This window comes from Bombus bifarius, unplaced genomic scaffold, assembly GCF_011952205.1.
Source record: "Bombus bifarius isolate JDL3187 unplaced genomic scaffold, Bbif_JDL3187 scf7180000008193, whole genome shotgun sequence".
NCBI classification, from domain to species: domain Eukaryota; kingdom Metazoa; phylum Arthropoda; class Insecta; order Hymenoptera; family Apidae; genus Bombus; species Bombus bifarius.
Genome location: NW_022884501.1, coordinates 1,316,883 through 1,337,069, shown reverse-complemented (window position 1 = coordinate 1,337,069; position 20,187 = coordinate 1,316,883). Strand labels below are relative to the sequence as shown.

The window sequence follows — 20,187 nt, the reverse complement described above, 5'->3', positions numbered from 1 at the left end:
TCTCCTGTATGTTATTTTTTAAACCATTTGTTAATTATCAAGTTTGTTTATTCAAAACTTCTAAGCACGACCAGAGTACTTTAGTAACAACCCAAACTGAAATTCTCCACGCAGCAAAGAAAATTTGACTACAGCTGCAGTAATCAAATTTTGTTTACGTTTACTGTCTTGTTTCAATGGATAGACTATATCAGAGAGGAAATTTCCTCTCTGACTATACTGAAGTTTTCACGGTTTGTCCAGTTCACATAAAGTGATTGGAGAATGGATTAACTTGAGTAACAGATAGGAAAGTAATACTGGTACATCAAAACAGTCTCTATAAAATGTCATGTAGGTATATTTATGTATGTCGACCCAACAAAATTTGTAACCTTGTTTTTATCACAAGTAAAAGCCGACACGCTAAGAATTATATGTGATTATTCAGGTATATCCTTTAGATATGCCTCTAGTAATACATAAAATATTAACAGTGAAGTACATTCATTTAATATATATATTATATCTATGTGATTAAACAAAATGATATAATATTAGAAAATAATTCTAATCTGATTTAAGCAGGTTAATACTATACTAATATCTACGTAATTTCGTTTAAATAGTAAAACTAAATTTCAAACAATATTTTTATAGTTATGTTACAGGAGAAAATAGAAAAAATGTCTCATATTATTGCACATGATATTGACAAAAAGCCACGGACAAAGGATATTAAAGTACAAGAAGATATTACATTTTATCAAATGGGATTTTCCCAAAAAATTTTGGATGGATTATCTCTTTGTGGTTTCCAAAGACCTTCACCCATACAATTAAAAGCAATTCCTTTAGGAAGATGTGGTTTTGGTATATAATATTTTCTATTTTGTATCTGTATATTTTAAGTTATAAGTTATTAATGTATATGTTAACTACAGACTTAATAGTACGTGCCAAATCAGGGACTGGTAAAACTTTAGTGTTTTGTATAATATCACTTGAAATGATTGATATAGATATATCGTCTGTACAAGTATTAGTACTAGCACCTACTAGAGAAATTGCTGTACAAATTGCACAAGTTTTTTCATCTGTAGCTTGTGAAATAGAAGGTAAATATTTTTCTAAATTTAGTTAAATTTATTTGTTTGATGTATAATTGGAGTTATGATAATAAAATTATTTTTTTAATTTCAGGTTTAAAAGTTGAAGTATTTATAGGAGGAACAGCTATAGAAAGTGATAGAAAGAAATTGAATAATTGTCACATAGCTGTTGGTGCTCCAGGTAGAATTAGACATTTAATTGATAAAGAATTCTTAAAAGTTGAAAATGTTAGATTATTTATTCTTGATGAAGCAGACAAATTAATGGAAACCAGTTTTCAGAAAGACATTAAGTTCGTATAATAATGAAATATATTATTGACATTATTAAAAAAGTAAAAGTATTATTCACAATAAAAATTTTCAGCTATATCTTTTCAAAATTACCATTAAGTAAACAAGTTATAGCATCAAGTGCCACTTATCCGGGAGATTTGGAAATATTTTTACAGGCATATATGTGCTCTCCTGTTTTAGCATCCCCAGATAACAATGAACCAATACTTGTTGGACTCACGCAGTTCATAACAGTTGTTCCTTCTCATCCAAATGTTATGAAACAGGTTTGATTTAATTTTCTTGTTTTGTATAATCATACAAATATCAAACCAGTTCATAAGTTCATGTCCATTTTTATTGTACTTATTATAAAAACACATGGTGCATAAATTATTATAAAAATAATAAGGAATCGCACTAAATAATGGTAAATATATTGTAAATTCATTTTCATATCCTTTTATTGTTTTATTACAGTTAAAAATATGCATGAACTTATGGACTCGATCTACTATATTAAATGTTATAAAATTATTTTAATACTAAATTTTAGGTTCAAATAAAAGTAGATGAATTAATAAAGATATTTAACAAAATTCCATTCAAACAAAGTTTAGTTTTTTCAAATTATCAATCAAGGTAAGTATATTTTTATAATTTCTTTTATTTACGCTTTTTCAAATAATTAAGCACCATGCATATATATACTTAAAATACACTGTCTTTTACAGAGCCCAATCTGTATGTAACAAAATTAGTGCTATGGGTTTTAAAGCAACCTTTTTTGCTGGAAATCAAGATATGAATAAAAGACTTGAGGCCATTAATAAATTAAAGACTTTTAAATGTAAAATAATGGTAACAACTGATTTAACTGCAAGAGGTATAGATGCAGATAACGTAAATTTAGTTGTAAACCTTGATTTACCCATAGATGCACCAACATATTTGCATAGAATAGGAAGAGCTGGACGTTATGGATCTTATGGTCTCTCTATAACAATAATTGCAGAAAATGAGTTAGAAACATTAAAAAAATTATTAATGTCCATTGGAGGTCCAAATTTTTATGTACTGAAACTTCCTTTTGATTATCCAAATGATATTTGGAATACTTCTAATACAAAATTTGAGAAACTTTACGCAAAATCTGAAAAAGACGAAAATCAATTTGACATTAAGCCTATCACTACAGGTATTAATGATTTATCTATGAATATTGCTAATATAGAAATACAGAATAATATAAAGTCAAAAGTTAATGAAACAACAGATAATATAAATAAAAAAGTTACAGAAAATGTGGAAGAAGTAAAAAATAATATAATGGATTTTTCCTGTTTAAGAAACATGCCTAATTTACAAAATAAAATAAAAGTTAGTTCTTTGTTTGTACCATGTATTAATCCGATAGATGAATCTCAATGCATTAAAAAGAAGAAGAAAGAGACTACAATCATGTCGTACAGTGTGTCTAAGCCTAAAATTATATATAGTTTTACATTGGATGCCGCAATCAATAATCCTTCCAGCTGGCAGAAAAATAATGAAAATGTGGTATTTGAAGTTGATTTATCAGATTTACAAGAAGATGATTTATCAAATTCTAATATTGATATGATTATTGAATTTACAAAATATAATTTTCAAAGTAAAAATACAGAAAAATCTTCTTTTCATTATAATTACGTGAATATTGATGTATATTCTGAAGATACCATTTCTAGAAGTACTGTACATAATGAAATGCAGAAACAAGACTTAGAGCAGAAAATTCAGAAAAAGAGTGATGTAACTGCTGATACTCTGATAACTATCTCAAATAATGTTCAAAATAGCACAGATGTTTCCATTTTAGAAGAATTGAATTTTCATCTCACAGAATATATGAAAGGTTCTAATACATTTTGTGATGAGTTATGTTCAAATGACGAGGAAATATTATTGAAACAGGCATTTATTTGGAAAAACAAACTTGATTTTGAAATCAGATTACTAAATAATACAATGGAAGTCATGAAAGAATCTATACAAAAGTTTATATATCAGAAACACATTGAAATGCTCAAAATATTTTATAGAGTACAAAAGAAAGCACTCTTATGTGTTTATCCGGAAATACGAAATGACGATGAAGTAAATGACACTTATTTATATTTTAGAACTTCTGTAGACGAAAATGTATTAGAACTATATAAAGAAATAGAAAATTTCAAAAGTTTCCATCGAAAATGTGGAGAAAATTTTAATGCATATTTTCCATATCCTGTTGAATTAGATTCATATATGCCAAATCTTATGATCTCCAACACAGACAGAGAAGATTATCTCAATGCATTACGATATTTATATTCAAATCCTTATCCTAGGGAACATTTATTGCAAATAGCAAGTTTTGTGGCATTCATTGATGAGCATAGAAAGTACAATTTAATACAAAAATTAAAAAGTTTAAACAACTGTTCAGTTAATGAATTGTTAACAGTAATACAAAGTGAATTATCTAAGAAGGAATCAAATAAAAATGAAAGTAAAGAACAGGAAGAAAAATTATTAGAACATTTTGATAGTATAAATCGAGGTGAAAACGTTATTAATTCAAAGGTTGATATTTTACATAAGGCACTAGATAATACTGGAAATATGACTAGTCAAGAAGAAAACGTCTCTCTAAGTGATAATAAATGGGATAAAATGAGTAATAACTATAGTTCTGACAATTCTATATCAATTGATTTAGGTTTGGATGATCTTTTTAAAATACAAAAAGTTACACGTCATGAAAATTGTAACTTGACTAGTAGTACATCAAGTATATTTTCTAGTGAAAATGATACTGTTAAGGAACATAGATTGAATGGACAAGTAAATCCGAAAAATAAATTTCGTAGACGGAAAAGGATTCAGAAACAAGGAGATAATACTGCTAAAGAACAATTTATTATCAGATCATCTGATAGTACTGATACGTATGAAAAACAATATACGTCACAAACGCAATCAGATTTGTCATCTAGATCAATGACAGATCGGTTAAATTCGTCTTTTATAGAAACAAATTTAAGCAGAAAAAGTAGTCAGAATATTCAAGATATATCTAATTGTCAAGAGTCTTATGTAGATAATGAACCACAAAGTTCTGTTTCTGTTCCTAGAATTAATGAACATCGAAAGAATAATTCATGTAATTTTTCTCCTATACCTTTAACAAAAAATGTTTCACAGAGACATTTAGATAATGAAGTTACAACTGAGAAGCCTGTAAATTTACAATATTACGCTCCTTTTTATAATTATATGCCTAATGTTCCTCATAATCAAGTAGAAGATTATATGTATATACCTGGACATTTGTCCAACAATATATTTTCAGAGAATGTATATCATTTTCCTCATTCATCAAGTAATAACCTTAATGAAGTCGAAATTGACCAGTTTTTATCATCATTAAGAGAGGAAACAAATCGCTTGCATTTGGAACTTTATAAATCAGAAATGCTCCGTAATGCAATGCAAAATTATAATTAAAATTAATAAGATAAAACAATATTATGAACTTATTATCAACAACTGTTGTATATGTGAGGCATGCATGCAATACACGTCTGTATGTGTACGTATTGTATGCGTGGTTAATCAAATTGTGGACTGCGTAATTAAATTTTTTGATAATGAATCTGTGATGAATTAATGGAAAATCATTCTTAAATTAGAAATATACTGTACAAAACACTCAGAATGAACTATGTTTATATTATCCTAATAATTGTGGGACAGTATTCGTGTGCAACTCATTTAACATTTGCTAATCCTTGTTTATCAATTGATATATCGTTAATTTCAATAGAAATCACGATAATATCTTATAAAATGTAAAACTTGTTGATTATGAAAATAATATATTTATAATTATTATTTTCGAAAAATGTTTTATAGCTTGTATATAATTATATTGTTTTACAATAAATATTTGAAATATATACTGAATTAACTGTTTGATATGTTGTACATGAAAGTATTCGTGTGCGTTTTTTTCATTTAATATAAATTAATGTTTTTAAAATTTATAATCTTTACATAAAAAACAATTCATCATTCTTCGCGGTAAATTAATTTAAATAACATTTGTGTAATTCAACAAAATTATGTTTCTCTTGCAAACTTGAAATTTATTATTACTGATTTTAAATTATACAAAAGAATATTAATAATATGTAATGTTCACAGTACAAAAAATATTAAGTAATTTTATTTATTCGAATGTCATATAATGATTGTGAGTTAGCGGGATCAGGTTTCTAAGGCGTTTCTTCAAGGGGAACGAGAAGAAAAAAGCCACCTTACGAAACTCGTCTCGTGAGAATTTGGGGTACGCGCTTGTTGTGTCCGTCCTTTATTCGCAAAATAATCGTTTGAGCAGCCCGCCTAGTATATACTTCAGTCGGTTACCACGTGCTTTCGCGTGAAGGAGTCTCTTAATCGTGTACGTGGATGTCGTATGGTATTAATTATTAAATATTTCGTAATTATCTTTTTTTTGTAGATTACGTGCGTTCGTTCGTATACGTTTAGTGCTTGGAAAGAAATATGTCATTCTCTAGGAAATACTTCAAACGGATCCCGATTTATGCGGTAGAGAGCCACAATGAGGTGAGTTTATGAATGACCAACGTCTTCCTAGTTTGTTTACATCGCAACTTATTCTGTCCAAATTTCCTTGTTAGCACACCAGAGGCGCTACAAGCGTTTCAACTACCAATGACGAATTGGTCACGTGATCAAAGGCGTTGGAAATTAAAATCGTGCGATGTTAAATTTAAACTGTGGTACAAAATTCGAATTTTTTTGTGAAATTTTGCATTGTTTTATTAGGTGCTACCATTCATTTATCGGTGTTTGGGATCGAAACACCTTCCGTTCGAAGGAAACGCGTTCGTGCATTTAGATTCGCATCCTGATATGCTTATACCGAAAACGATGTTGGCGAACACTGTATGGGATAAAAATCAATTGTTTAGGTATTTTAGATTTTTTATTGTTATTGATAATAAGCTTTATTTTATTATTGAATAGAAGCTGTTAAGAAAATTTAATTACTTGTTAAATATACTCTCTTATATATTCATTATAACGAACCTATTTTTTATTCTTTTTATTATTAATATTTGCATATTTTTCTCATTTAACGTATTATATCTTAATATATAAATAAGGTAAATATGCATAAAAGCGGAGCTACCCTCATTTCGATAATTTTTTAATGTGTTCTTAAGGTCACCAGTCTGAAGATTTTAATGATAATGGTAAATCGAATGTGTGGAAATAACCTCATTCTGAAAAAAATTTTGTCTAACAAACTTATTTCTGATTAAATTAAAATTAGATGTGGGTTAGATTAGGTTTTGTTGTTAATTTCGTTGTATTTTGTTGTCGTTCGTTGTTATCAGTAATCGAAATTAATGTAGAATATTTGAATACAACGATATGTTCTGTACTAATTGTGAGTCATCTTTTCTCGAGTTCTTTTTCGATCTCAGTAAGAAAGGTAAACAATTAAGGAATCTGGTTAACTACATTATATTAAATGCAAATAATGTGTAGAAAATTATATACTTTTGAGTAAACTCTTTTTTGATAATAACTCTTTCATAAAGCGACCCCAATTAAAACCTTCGCAACACTACTCAGGATGATGACAACATATATATTAAAAGATTATCAAAATTAGGGTTAGGTCTTTTTTATAAATAGTTACCATAAACAAATACAAACAAATACATCCAAAAATATTTTGGAAGACGTATCGCGTGAAACAGTTTAAATATAAAAAGAAGATCGAGTAGGACGCTATATTAAAAAAAATTTGTACGTAGAAGGGACGAGGACATTTTCAATTTCAATAATTTTTGAGAAAATGGGTTCGTAAAATCATTCTTGAAATTAATTTTTACATTTAAAAAATTATCTTTTTATTTCTAAATTTTAATCATTTATGAGATATTAAATTACATATCTTCACCAATAGTGAAATTAGCATCGAAAATTGGATGTTGCCTGCTGCATATGCCGGTCACTTTAAACACCTTATCTGGGTCAAACCACCGTGGGCGAATCAAATGGTCGATGGCGTGACAACCTTCTTCATCGGCAAGCACAAGGACAACGGATCAATAAGGTAAGTTCTCATCGCATTATTTTATTTTTATTGCATGTCAAACTGAACCGTGGTTGTAAATGCACCATGAAAAACTTCGACGCTATAATGGATGTTAATCGTTACGTTGCATTTCTACATTGTGCAAACACATGAGTGCAAGCAATATATGTGCAATGATCATTTAATGCATATTTTTATCGATATCTGTACATTATATCACATGTTAGTAGAAAATAAGCATTTTCGGATATTATATGTAACTTAATATTATATGTAATATTATATGTAATATTATATGTAATATTATATTATATGTAATATTATATGTAACTTAATATGTAACTTGTGAACGGCCTTTAAAAATAATGGTATTTATAATTATAAATGATAAAGATATGAAAACTTCTAATAAAATTATTAACCCTCCATAGGAAAATTGCATCGTTGACGAGCCAGGCAAAATTTCATCCTTGGATTTCTATTCTTTATAAAAACTCTTTTCTTATTTGCAAATATTTTTTTAACATTTGATAGCGAAGATATTGATAATTGTTCTAGAATTTTTTCAGGTTTTTCGAAAACTTGGAATAATGAAAAAAAAGTAGGCTTAGATAATAATATAAATTACCTAGTTTGCCTATGGGCGGTTAATAAAGAAAAATGGAACTGAAAAGGAGAAAGTGAGACGTTTCGATAATTTGACATGATATTTTTATTTTACAACGTGTAAAATAAGAATAACTATAGACCCATGACGAATCGTAAATTATATTTTCTGAAGGCGTGTTAGTTTGATTTTTTAATTACATTGTGCACGTGTCGTCTGATGCGTTTAGGATAACATGCGAAGCCATTCGTACATTGCGCAGAGATTAAGTTCCAGATAAAACAGACATTCACGATGCGCTCATCGTTTGGACCGAGAATTATTTTTCACTTCGTAAAAGCGAGCGAGGGTTAAGTGCCTGCTCTTGTGTCGATTAACATATATGAACATGCCACTTCGTATACATTTAGGATAGCTGTAGCATAATATTACATGTGTCCTCTCGTACCGAGACAAGCATCAGAAAATTGTCGACAGGTGGTACCAGTTTTGCTACCAAACGTTGCATCTTATTATCACCGTTGCTTGATCTCAGTTTACGTGATAACTTGTTGTCGAATAGTAAAACGGTATAATTAATTAAAACATTATAATCAACACTGTACAAGTATGTAAAATGAATCTGTTACCGGTGATGGAAAACAATGAATGTCAAAAATTTCATTTTCATTGAGATATCGTACTTATTGAACGAATCATGCTAGTGTTGTATATTAGTATTCTTTGGTTGAGTTTTCAAGGAACTAATTTCTTTAAAATTTCTTTAAAATTTCTTTAAAATACAGAAACTGTTTCTATACAAAGCTAGGTTAGGTTAGTAATAGTCAGTAGTTGGTGTTAAAATGCTGTGAATGAGAACGATAAAATCTAAGATGTATATTAAACGATTTCGTATTACATTTAAATTATATATATTGTCGTTTTAGAGAAAGTTGTTTTAACATTTTTCATGCTCGATTAATTATCGTAGATATTCATTACGGCAATATTGTTGCAATATCGGGCAAGTATTAGATTTGATTATTTTTATGACAGAAGTTACATAATTATTAGCTGAAACATGTTCAATGAAACAAGGGTGTGACGCAGCGACGAAAGACATAACAGGACGGTAATGCACATAAAATACTATAAGGTTTGAGAATGATTCATGAAGTATGTGTATAGTGGTTTTATTGTTCTGTCGTGGTTCTTTGTGCGCGCGTTATTCAACGATATGAATGATTGCTTCTCTGTTATGAACATGAGGTCTAATGCAGATATTTAAACTCGTATGTTACATCTATAAAGACGTAACATCGTATTTTATAACTTGATCACGCTGTAATTATATTCTGACCATAACGCGATACGTTCAATTAGCTGGGTAATTTCGTTTTAAATTACTACGACTAACACGACCATCTAAATCAATGGTAACGGGCTTGTCAGCTCCTACGTAATATATCTTGATTTAAATCCTGATCACTGACCTTTTATGAATATGACGCTCAAAAGTGTATTGTACATAGTATTACTCATCAACTTTGAAAAGCATTTAATAAATTTCGAAATATTTGACATATATTTGGTAAATTAGTCGGTATTTTCAATCCCGTCTTTTTTAATTTCTCCTTTTTAATTACTGTCTATTTGTTTTTAATTTTAATCTCAAATGTATGCAAATGGTCGAATATAATTTTGTTGTATTACTTACATTGATCGATACATTTCTCCGGAAGAGAAATCGAAATATTACTTTCACAGATTCACATAAACAAAAATATATTTCCATTCGCTTCCTAGATACATTAAACTTGTTATAAATGTTATAAAAGGCCGTGTTTTTTTTATATCCTGCACACGATATCCTGATGTAATGAAATTTTCAAGCAATGATCCCGCAAAATCTGATATATCGATTCTTTATCCATACACCTGTGATCTCGTCGCGAAAATAAGTATCGACTTGAATCAATTCTGACGAACACCGCGAAAGTCTTGAATATCGGTTTACATGGTTCGCGGAAGGTGGCAGACACGCGTCGCGATGAAAAGTCGTCACAGTCGGTTAATCCACGATGGAAGGGGTAAAACTTGGTTGACAAGACACGAGGGTGAGCGCGGGGCTGACCGAGGAGTGGTAAAAGGAAAAAGGCAGGTAAAGTAGCAAAGGGAAGCCGACACGGTGCGCCGTGGCGATATCTGCCAAGAAACTGGTGGCCGTGATGTAGCGCTCCGCTGGGACTTGAGTTATGTTTCTCGAATTACCGTGGATATATGTCCGTGTACCGTGAGTGAAGCACGCGAATTATGCCGTTGTCAAGACTTCTCCGTGTTCTCCGTGTGCTTCCATTCATTCCTTATCCGATGAATATTTTGATTACGTCGATTCCGTTGCCCCCTGTGACTATCTGGAATTCTAGCTGGCTATCCACCTAGATTGGAACAGACGTCCGCAATTTTAACGTTTTAAATACTCGTCAGACGCTTAACGATTCGAGGAATCGGGTACATACAATTAAGCCGACCGCGGAATTATTTCTCGTCTTCTCATTCTCGTTATCTCCGAGCGATGAGTATCTTGGTCGTAGCTATTCTCGATTTATAGTCCGGTGTATAAACAAAATGAAATATTTTCATATTTTAACGTATATATATATATATATATACACTTTAGACTTGCCACGTGGAAATGGTAATCTCCTTAATTTTTATGTTCGAACATACATACATACATGTACATATATATACTTCTCTGGGACAATTTGCGTATTTTATACATTTGATCGAGTTGGCGAGGAGAACTGTCGAGCACAAGCTATCAGAGAGGAAAAGTTTATATCTGATAGTTTTATATGAAACAAGAAAAGTTTACCCTTGATTAGACTTTAAACGCGTAAAACGTGTAGTAGCGTCTTGGATCATTAACTGTACGCGTAACCATTAAAGTGAATTACGACGGATACAATAATTTGCCAGTTACTAATAATTGCCTTCTCGTATGATCAGGATACCGTGGGTAGAATCTTCTTGATAAAATCTAAAATACGACGACATCGACCGCTTTTCGTCGAAGTTATACATATGTAATCGCGCGTACCCACGCGCAGGTGTCGATCGAAAGCGGATCGATTTGCATTGACGATCCACAGGATGCACGATTTTCTAACTTTCTCGATGCTCTGAATGTATTTTCTTTTTTTTTTTCAATGACTTACATTACTGGATACGCGTAACAACTGATCTTCCTTTGATAGGGGATTATCACAACACGATCAAGAGTGATACCATTATTAAGATAAACTAGGATGAACTTTTTTTAATGGAAACAACGCATCGGGGATTGGCATTCGTCGACGCGTGGATTCCGATGAGAACGCCCGTGCTCGGATTTGGAATTACGTGGTTTTTGCGTCAGGCTAATTACTGGAATCGCTAGCTCCCCGCAGACTCGATGCATTTGGCTGTACACTGGATATCTATATCTATTTCGACTTTGTAGCACGAGAGTATCATTTAAATTATTCTTCGATCAAACGCAATTTTAATTATTCGGATTAAAGCATGGAATTTAAATTGTATATCGTATATTGTTATCTGGTTATTTAATTATTTGGTAAAATGAGATTTACACATCTTCGATGGTAGAAAGAAATTTTTCTCAACCTCTACGTGTTTCCGTTTTCCATTCACCTTGATTCGCCGGTGACTCTCTTTTTCGTTGTCGTCAAGGAAAGGCTCGAGAAGCTTGGTTGTGGGGGGATCGCGACAATGGACAATGGCGCAATAATCTACAATAGAGATCCGCTTGGAGATTCCGTGTCGAATGAATAGGGTCCCTAGGACAATCATCTCGTAAACTCGGTTTCTTTGCACGCCCCTCCCCTATCGTTCCGCGGTGTGTGTTCTTTCGTTCCATATTTCACGTTTTGTAGTTCTGCGGACGCAAGAATCACCTACTTATGCGAAGTTGTTCTAACTAAGGAAGTTCCCTCCCTGTGTTCCATCGTGGGCAACGTGACCTACGCTACTTCGCGTCTGCTTACCGTAGTTCGATCAGCCAGCAAGTTGCTTTCGTTGTTCGGTGCCGATAATGAAAAGCATGCGTAGCATCTAGCTAACAAATTACGCTAATTTACAGAACACCGAGCGTTTTTCGTTCTACCGGGGAAAGTTTAATTTAACTTGTTTGGGCTATTACGCGTAATCGTTTTCTTCGATCGCACGCGTTACAACACGCGAGATTTTCTCTGAATAAACGCTATCAAGCCTCTCTTAGAGAGATTCCAGGCTATCTTCAGATAACGATACTCCTTCGGAATTCGCGGAATGTGATTCGCACGAAAACGCTTACGTAATTGGGACCTTTCCGTTCTTTTACGTCCGGTACCACGACCACAGAGATCTCAAGCATTCCTCGAATTTCTGGAAAAACAGCACCGATGTCACGGAATACGCGATCGGCCTAATGTGTCCCCATACCTAGAGCATAGGAGTAAATACCTGCCGTGACTGAGAGACCCCGCGTCTCGGTTCTTTGAATACCGGTATGGTAGAAGCACGTCGAGATTTTCACTCGGTGTCTTAATCGCATAACTTGTTCTCGGTAATGCAAGCGAGGCTTATATTTCCTGCCTTTTTTCACCGGGAACGTTTATCAACACATTAGAAACGCGAGCCGGAGGAAAGTTCACGGGTTGTAGAGCACAAATTGCTCTACGCTTCGAAGTTTGAACGACTGTCTTTGTCGAACTCCTCGACGAAACGTTGACCGCTGCATTATTTACAAATTGCGTCTGTTATGCGAATAATTCTTTACGGAAGCGTTCAAATTCACGCGTGAAATTGGTTCTAATTAAATTTTCCACCCTTTTCTTCTGATTGTTGCTCGAATATTTATCGCGCAAGTGTTTTTGCGATACGCGTTTAAGAATACTCGCGTGGAATTTCAATTTTTCTTCCCTCGAAGAATGTGAAAATCGGTCGTATCGTGCTTCCTATTCGTTAATGTAGACTCTTCAGTCATTCTTACATGATATTACGATAAGTTGGAATTGGGAACTTTCATTTTCTAGTGTTTTTCATAGTGCTTTCTAAACTTTAGCGCGCTTATAAACTTTTTCATAAAGATTCGTCGTAAATGTATGTTCGAAGAAAGAGAGTTCGATCTCTTCTTTATTAAGTTAGGAAAATTCTATAACTTGATTTTCGTATAAATCTCTAATGTGTCGAACTATGGTAACTCGATCGAGGATTTCATATAAAAAACGATCTTTCAAAATTTCTATCTTTCTTCATAATAGCGAAAAGATACTCTGGCATCTCTAATTTCTATTCCATACATTTCCATTACTTTAAACAAAATATTCATCGCTACATTTTACGTAATTTCTGTGAATGTATCTGTAATTATATCGCAGAAGGATTACGTACCTAGGTATGCGATTAAACCACGAAGTTGTGAATCTCGCGATAAAAGTTTTTATACAATCGGTTAATTTTCATTTGACCGTAAGCTAACACGTAGATTACTTTTTGTCATTTTTAATGATTCGTGTATCATCGTTATTATCTAAATTACCAAAAAGTTTCACAGTGATCGTCTTGTTCGAACTGCTTTATACGAAAATCGAAAAAATACGATGCTTTAAAAAAATTCATTGTCTTCGATTAAAAATTTTCATGTATATTGAAATATTTTAAATAACAAAGTCCCTGGCTACACAAAGCTTACACATTGAAAAAATCGAATTAATTCCATCGTGTCTGCCGTCCGTCGTTCTTACGTACCCCTGTACATAAACTCGGTGAATTAAATTTCATTATATCGCGCTTTTCGAATAACAATAAACGCAGCTGCTAATTGAAATCCCTTTCGTCGATTCTCTTTTGCACGCTTTGCTCGTCGATCTTATCCAATTTTTACGTCCGTGGTTGTTGCGAAAGCGAACGTCGAACATTTTTACAGCTGACGCGAGAAGCTATCGGTTTCAGCGAAGGTCGCGTGCAATTAACATAAACGCTTCGTGCAACCTGAAGGCGTGACGTCGCAGATCCGAGTCGATAACGCATCGTGACTGCATCAGGCTACATCTGCACGTGCATCGCGTGTACCGCGCGGTGAATTTGTTCCGTGAGGTCGCGAGATTCCTAGGTGAACGCTAGAGAGACTGGTGTCGTCCAATTGGTAGCCTTGATTTCTATGGTATCCAATGGTCGACGATGGTACACTTTCCAGGAAGAGGTGGCCCAACTATCGCTGTGCCGCTAGAGTAGGAGGACAGAGGTTGCTCGAGGTGGGAGAAATTCTAGTGGATGGTGAACGCAATCGTCAGCCATCGAGATTTTTTTTCCATTACCATTACGCGCATTGTATATCGTCATTGACCACTGCCAAAGTAGAATAGGTGTTAGGTATAATTTTTCGTTTTTCCATTGTTCTCTACGACGCCTCAGTATAGGTTTGCATGTTAGAATTATACGTTAAAAATGTACATCTCTTAACAGAGTAAAGGATAATTCTATGGGTAGTTATCAGCGTGTGTTATTGAATAATTCTCGTCGTAGATTTACGAGAGGTATTATCTCAGTACTCCGTTATCTTGATATCTTCTCTTGGTATCTTAATTTTCAAAGTTGGCTTCTATTAGCTACAGATTCTATTTCAATTTCATTCTATCATTCCGAGCTACTAATTTCACGGCCACTACAGATTCCTTTTATCCAGTCGTCTTCCACGATATAACGCAGTACGCGTTGTCGAGTTTCGAGGAAGTTATCGCTCATTTACGAATAGAAATGAATTCACCGTGGATTCGATCAGCATACGATCCTGGTATCCCTATCTAATGGCTTATCGCGATTCAATTATTTCCCGTAGCGGTTACTATCTGATTCCATGGTGCGGTCGATCCATCATCATTAATGCCGGTGAATGAAAGCGTACAAGTACATTTTGAGGAATGGAAGGGCAATAGGACGGGGCAATAGAAACACCTATACCCCAGGTGCAGCAGGTCCGGTGTAATCGGCGCGAAGAAATAAAAGGGTGTTGGTTTAAAGAGTGGTGCACGAGGTGATGGCAGGTCAGGGCCGAGAAGGTAGCACAGGAACGTGTCTCAAGTCGCAGGAGCGTGGGCGCCAGTTGGCATATCACGATCGTCGTCAGGTTGCTCTACACATATCGCCGGTTCTTGGTGAAAAGAACAAAAGGGACCGCCACCGACGTGGACCAATCGCGAGCATGGTCGCGGCACGACTCGACCCCGAGGAATTAGTAGCATCGACCTCGCAAGGGGATCGGTTCCTAGGGATCTCGATCCTCCTACTCCTCCCTTCTCCGTCGTGGTCGCTCGTTGTTTCTTCCCCGTCGATTGATTCGTCGTGGTTGCCTCCTAATTGATCGTTAGCCGCGTAACACCAAGGCGGCTACGTGGTTGCCTGGAAATGTTCCCGATCGGTTCTCGAACGAGAGCTCGCACACAGGGATCGATCCGTACGTGGGATCTTGGAACGTTTCTTGGTGGTAGTTACGTGCGAACTCGCGGTTAATTGCGATTGCACGATATGATTGAGGGCGAGAGATCTGTAGAGGATCTGTAGAGGATTTGTAGAGGACTGTAAGATAGAATAACGATAACTTGCTGTTGCAAATCGTCAAATATATTTAAAAGAATTAAATATATTAATAAATATAAATACTGTCGAGAGACGCTTGTACAAACGTATTCGCTAAGACATTGTATAATTGCTCGCTGATAACTCGTAGATATTGATCGATAATCCGTAGATACTCGGTATATACCTATTCGTCCACGATCGTGTCAATTTATGCTGGTCGGGGAAGCGCCGGAAAATTCAAATTTGTCCTTGTTCGACGGGTGTCCGTAGCGGCGACACTGTTTTGCCCGGAGTGTATTTATTATTACGTTACGTGTATCCTAACGATCTTGATACTCCGAGGTAAAACAACAATATGATTTGAATTGTCCTTTACTAATGTGCCGCTACAACCCCCGCCCCTATCAGTGATAGCGTTTTTATTAAGTTATATTTATAAAATTGTTTACACTATTTTGTCCTTGGTCGTCGCTATTTTAAAAGTTACCGATACATCCTGTGTCCGATAATTTACAACTCTTAAGCGAAACTTGCCTGAAACCAATCGGAAAATTGTACTCTTCGGCCAGACCGCGTAACATACTTATTCCTGGTATTTTCTTCCGTTGTTCGGTTATCGTTATTTGCACCGCTTTCGTTTCAGACATTCGATTTTTGCTACGCTTATGTTGTTGCGAACTGCTCTTTTAATAGTGCACCTCGTGATTTTCCGTTCCTTCACTTCTTGTAGATTTTCGGGTTCTGCAGCGGGAATACTTTTACTTTGACTTCGCAAAGGTTCCCATAGCTTTAAAGCCATAATTTTTAAATCGACGCTCCCGCTTATCATTTTTTGTCTGCTCCACTCGATGAACTCCGTCGATCAACTGTTAAAAGGAAGTTATCGAATTTCTGGGAACCTCCTTCTGCATCTGCGACTTCAATTACAAGTAAATTATGTCGATCTGCACATCCTTGGGGTAAGGTCGAGAAAGCTCGACCAGAAGTCGACCAGAATACGATGAACACTTCGACGTATACTTGATAGGCTGGTTTTTTTGACCAAAATGTCCCTTGTATTAATCTTATAGCTTCTATCCATATATAAACGTTCTCTTTTACTCCGGTTCACAATATAGAGCACTTGTAGAGGACTGTAATATGGAATAACGACAACCCGTCAAATATATTTAAAAGAATTAAATAAATTAATAAATATAAATACTGTTGAGAGACGTTTGCACAAACGTATTGGTCAAGACATTGTATAATTGTTCGCTAATAACTCGCACATATTGATCGACAAGATACTCGGTATATACTGATTCGCTCGCGATCGCGTCCGTTTATTTATACTGATCGCGGGAGAGCCGAAAAATTCAAATTCGTCTTTGTTCGACGGTTGTACGTAGTGACGACATTGTTTTGCCCGGAGGTTATTTATCATTACATTACGCGTGTCCTAACGATCTTGATACTCCGAGGCAAAACGACAACATGATTTGACTTGTCCTCTACTCATGTGCCGCTACGGATACTATCGCGATACGCGTGCGTGTGCGCGCAAACAAATAAATCTTTTGTCTAAACACTCGGCTAGACTTGAATAGCGTTGGCGATATTAAGAAGGCGAGATGTTCGAGCGTTGCTTCTAATTGATTCTACGATTGGCATACGAATGGGTAGAGCGTTACACGCGCGTCGTAGAATGTCTACGCATCGTTGGACATTCAGAATGGCAAAGTTGTGACAAAGGTCGAGTTTGTTCGTTGCACTTCATGGTCCGGTTTCGTTGGAATTTAGCGGGTACGCGGCCGTACTTAGGCTGTCTGTCTCGTTGCGAGATCACGGTTGAAAAACTTGACTGGAAAGAAAACTTTGCCGCGGTAACTTGAATGACAATTAGAGCAGGATCGGATGGAATTTAGGCCGCCTGGTCCGATCAGGCACGCACGCTTAGCCGGAAGCCTATTAAGCTGGAATTTCATAATGGGGGAGTGCCTGTTGACTATAGTTTCGATGGGTTATGCAACTTTCGCTCGTTACGGCGAACAATCGGCTTTCCTTCCGACGCGTATCTGGATTATCCATTCATCCACGTTTTGCTACAATTAAAACATCGTAAACGCAAGTTTATGCGTTTTATGTTTTTTTTAGTGTTTCAATGTAGCGCTTAGACGATAGAAGAAATTGAATATAAAAAGGGTAGAAAATCCAATTTGATTTCCCTATTTTCAATTTTTATTAGAATCAAATAAAATGTGTTTTTCTATCGACTTTCACGAAAAAACGAAACGAGCGAACACGTCACAATCTTTCGTATTGAATTATACGTGTATGGAAACGAGCGAGAAGTTGATTTCAAAATGCAACAAATAATTATGCATAATCAACGTTGGTGGATGTGTGCGTACGAGAAAAAGGGGAGTCCGATGCCTGATTTCTTCGAGTCCAGAGCAGATGTTTGTTAAGTAGAGTGCCGTATACGATACACGTAACTTTGGTAAATGTAATTCCAAGAAATTACAGATACGTTTAACGCGAACAATAATGCATAAGGTCTCGTTGCCATGAGCATTGCGCGACCGGGGCCTCGCGTTTCCTCCCCCAATTACATTCGATTCTTGGTATTACATACGTTCGCATGACTCGTTTTTAGATTCCTCAACAGAGATACGTGTATTGCCGGGAGGTCCGATCTGGATGATGATGATTATGATGATGATGATGAAGATGATGATGATGGAGATGGTGATGGAAATTGCGATCGTGACGGACGGTAAATACGTACATCTGTCCCTGAATCCCGAAGTGTAGTGTGTAGAATTAAGTTGTGTTTACGGTGTGAATGATACCTTAGCAACTATAAAGGATACTGGCATATACCCGAAAAAAGTGCTACGCGAAATAAGCAGCTGGTGTAATTGCAGTTACGGAAAGGATATAATTGCGATGGGAAATACCATACAGCGTGTTACGTTACAGGCCATATATACGGCTTGCGAAAGTTTTCATCTTTACGCGTGTTTCTCCTCCAATTTCTCAACTCGAAGTTTCAAAGCTAAAAACCGATAATGTCTAGAGAAAAAATTTCGTTATTTTGTTACTTCGTTACAGTTTCACTCGCTCGTAACGCACGAAACCCGTAAACTTATCGTAAATCACGCTCAAGTATCGCGTTACGTTGCGTATTTCTATATTTTTCGTTTCAAGCGTTAACGACAGACGGGAATGTCTTCTAGCGAATAATCCGAGAAACAAACATTCGTCTTGCCCGTACCAGTTTCTTAGTCCGTGATGTAATAAGATCGAATATTTTAAGACATCGATCAAACCGTGCTATCGTTTCCTGTTTAATATTTCTTTTGCGAGAAAAGAGCGAAATAAAAGAAAGGAATTCCATCGTTTATCGATGCATACGCGCAGTCTCGATTATCCGTATCAGTCCGGTGCATTCAAAGCCGAGCTATACGCAATTGAAATACGAAGACAGCTGTATTGCATTTACCGTCAATAGAGCCGCGCTAGTATTATGGCAGATCAAAATCATACAGAGAACCGTATTCACGTATATCGCTCGACCGGCTGTGTGTTTCGCAGACCTCTGAATGATTACGGGTAATGCCCGACCGATTCCATACTCGATACCCGATAAAAAATAAGAGCAAAATATCTCACGTGGCTTGTCTGGACACCGGCGATTCGTTGAATGCACGCTCGAGAATGTCACGTTACAACGAGTTTACTATCTGACTTCGAACGAGGTCGCCTTGTCAGAAGCAGCCTTGCAAGGCTGATACCGCGTCAACCTCGTACCTACGCGGAGAGAACGGTTATTTTAGCCCGCCTCTAGAAAAATTGCTTCCCACTAGAGCAGCACGCGAGACTAGCGCGAACAGGAGAGAGAGAAAATGTATGGCATTCGAACTGCGGCTGCGCTCGCGAACGCACAATGTTCGAAGGAGGCCGGACAACCCTGCGTTTTTATATTTCTTCGCGTAGTATGGAGCAACGTATATCGATGGTTCTCGTTCACGCTCATGCGGTTACCAATAGTCACGATCGGTCCATATTTAAATACCAGACGGCCGTATTAGACCTCGACTCTATTATTTCATCAACCAGATGCGTAATAAAACTGGCTGTCGAGTAGTAACAGCTTGGAATTGAAATGCACCGTTGTGCAATCTCGTTGTTCCTCTTGGTACATCATAAATCTGAAAGCCCAGCTGTTCGTAGTCTATCAGAAGTAATCGTTTCGATTTTACACGCGATACCGAACAAAACTGTTCGTTACTATCAAATTCTCTGTCAGTAGGCACACAATCGTACGTCTCGACTTTCTTATATCGTACGATACGTATTACCTGTATCGGAGCAACGTCATTCCTGAAAAAGCATCTTGTTCGAACCGACCACTTCATATTTTTCTCTGACGTTATATTTACACAAGGAATCGATGTTTCCACCGG

The 20,187-nt window shown here is 35.4% G+C and overlaps 2 protein-coding genes and 1 long non-coding RNA gene across 8 annotated transcripts in view; 2 read left to right on the top strand and 1 right to left on the bottom strand.

Moving 5' to 3' along the window:
* Positions 1–157: 157 nt before the first annotated feature.
* LOC117209719 lies at positions 158–5,260 on the top strand. 5 transcript variants are annotated; one of them, XM_033452020.1, is made up of 7 exons: positions 158–333; positions 651–852; positions 924–1,097; positions 1,183–1,384; positions 1,459–1,654; positions 1,924–2,009; positions 2,102–5,260. In XM_033452020.1, exons 2-7 carry the CDS (start codon positions 666–668, stop codon positions 4,896–4,898), a joined length of 3,642 nt encoding a protein of 1,213 aa, XP_033307911.1. In that variant the 5' UTR covers positions 158–333; positions 651–665; the 3' UTR covers positions 4,899–5,260. The 5 variants fall into 5 exon arrangements, with proteins under 5 accessions (XP_033307911.1, XP_033307908.1, XP_033307907.1 ...); XM_033452017.1 differs by having other exon boundaries at positions 640–852; XM_033452016.1 differs by having other exon boundaries at positions 158–475.
* On the bottom strand, positions 2,394–10,769 carry LOC117209740. Its single transcript, XR_004487976.1, has 3 exons — positions 10,633–10,769; positions 9,831–10,551; positions 2,394–2,520 (listed from the first exon to the last, which is right to left on the bottom strand). It is a non-coding gene; the product is annotated as an uncharacterized LOC117209740 (long non-coding RNA).
* LOC117209731 (UPF0489 protein C5orf22 homolog) overlaps positions 5,820–20,187 on the top strand; it is a 1,030,747-nt gene continuing 1,016,379 nt past the window's right edge. The window contains exons 1-4 of one of the 2 annotated variants that reach the window (XM_033452076.1): positions 5,820–5,853; positions 5,914–6,020; positions 6,243–6,388; positions 7,396–7,545. In XM_033452076.1, the coding sequence (XP_033307967.1) occupies positions 5,958–6,020; positions 6,243–6,388; positions 7,396–7,545 (359 nt within the window). In that variant the 5' untranslated portion in view covers positions 5,820–5,853; positions 5,914–5,957. Of the gene's footprint in view, positions 6,021–6,242; positions 6,389–7,395; positions 7,546–20,187 lie in introns of both variants that reach the window. The other variant, XM_033452074.1, reaches the window with a different exon arrangement.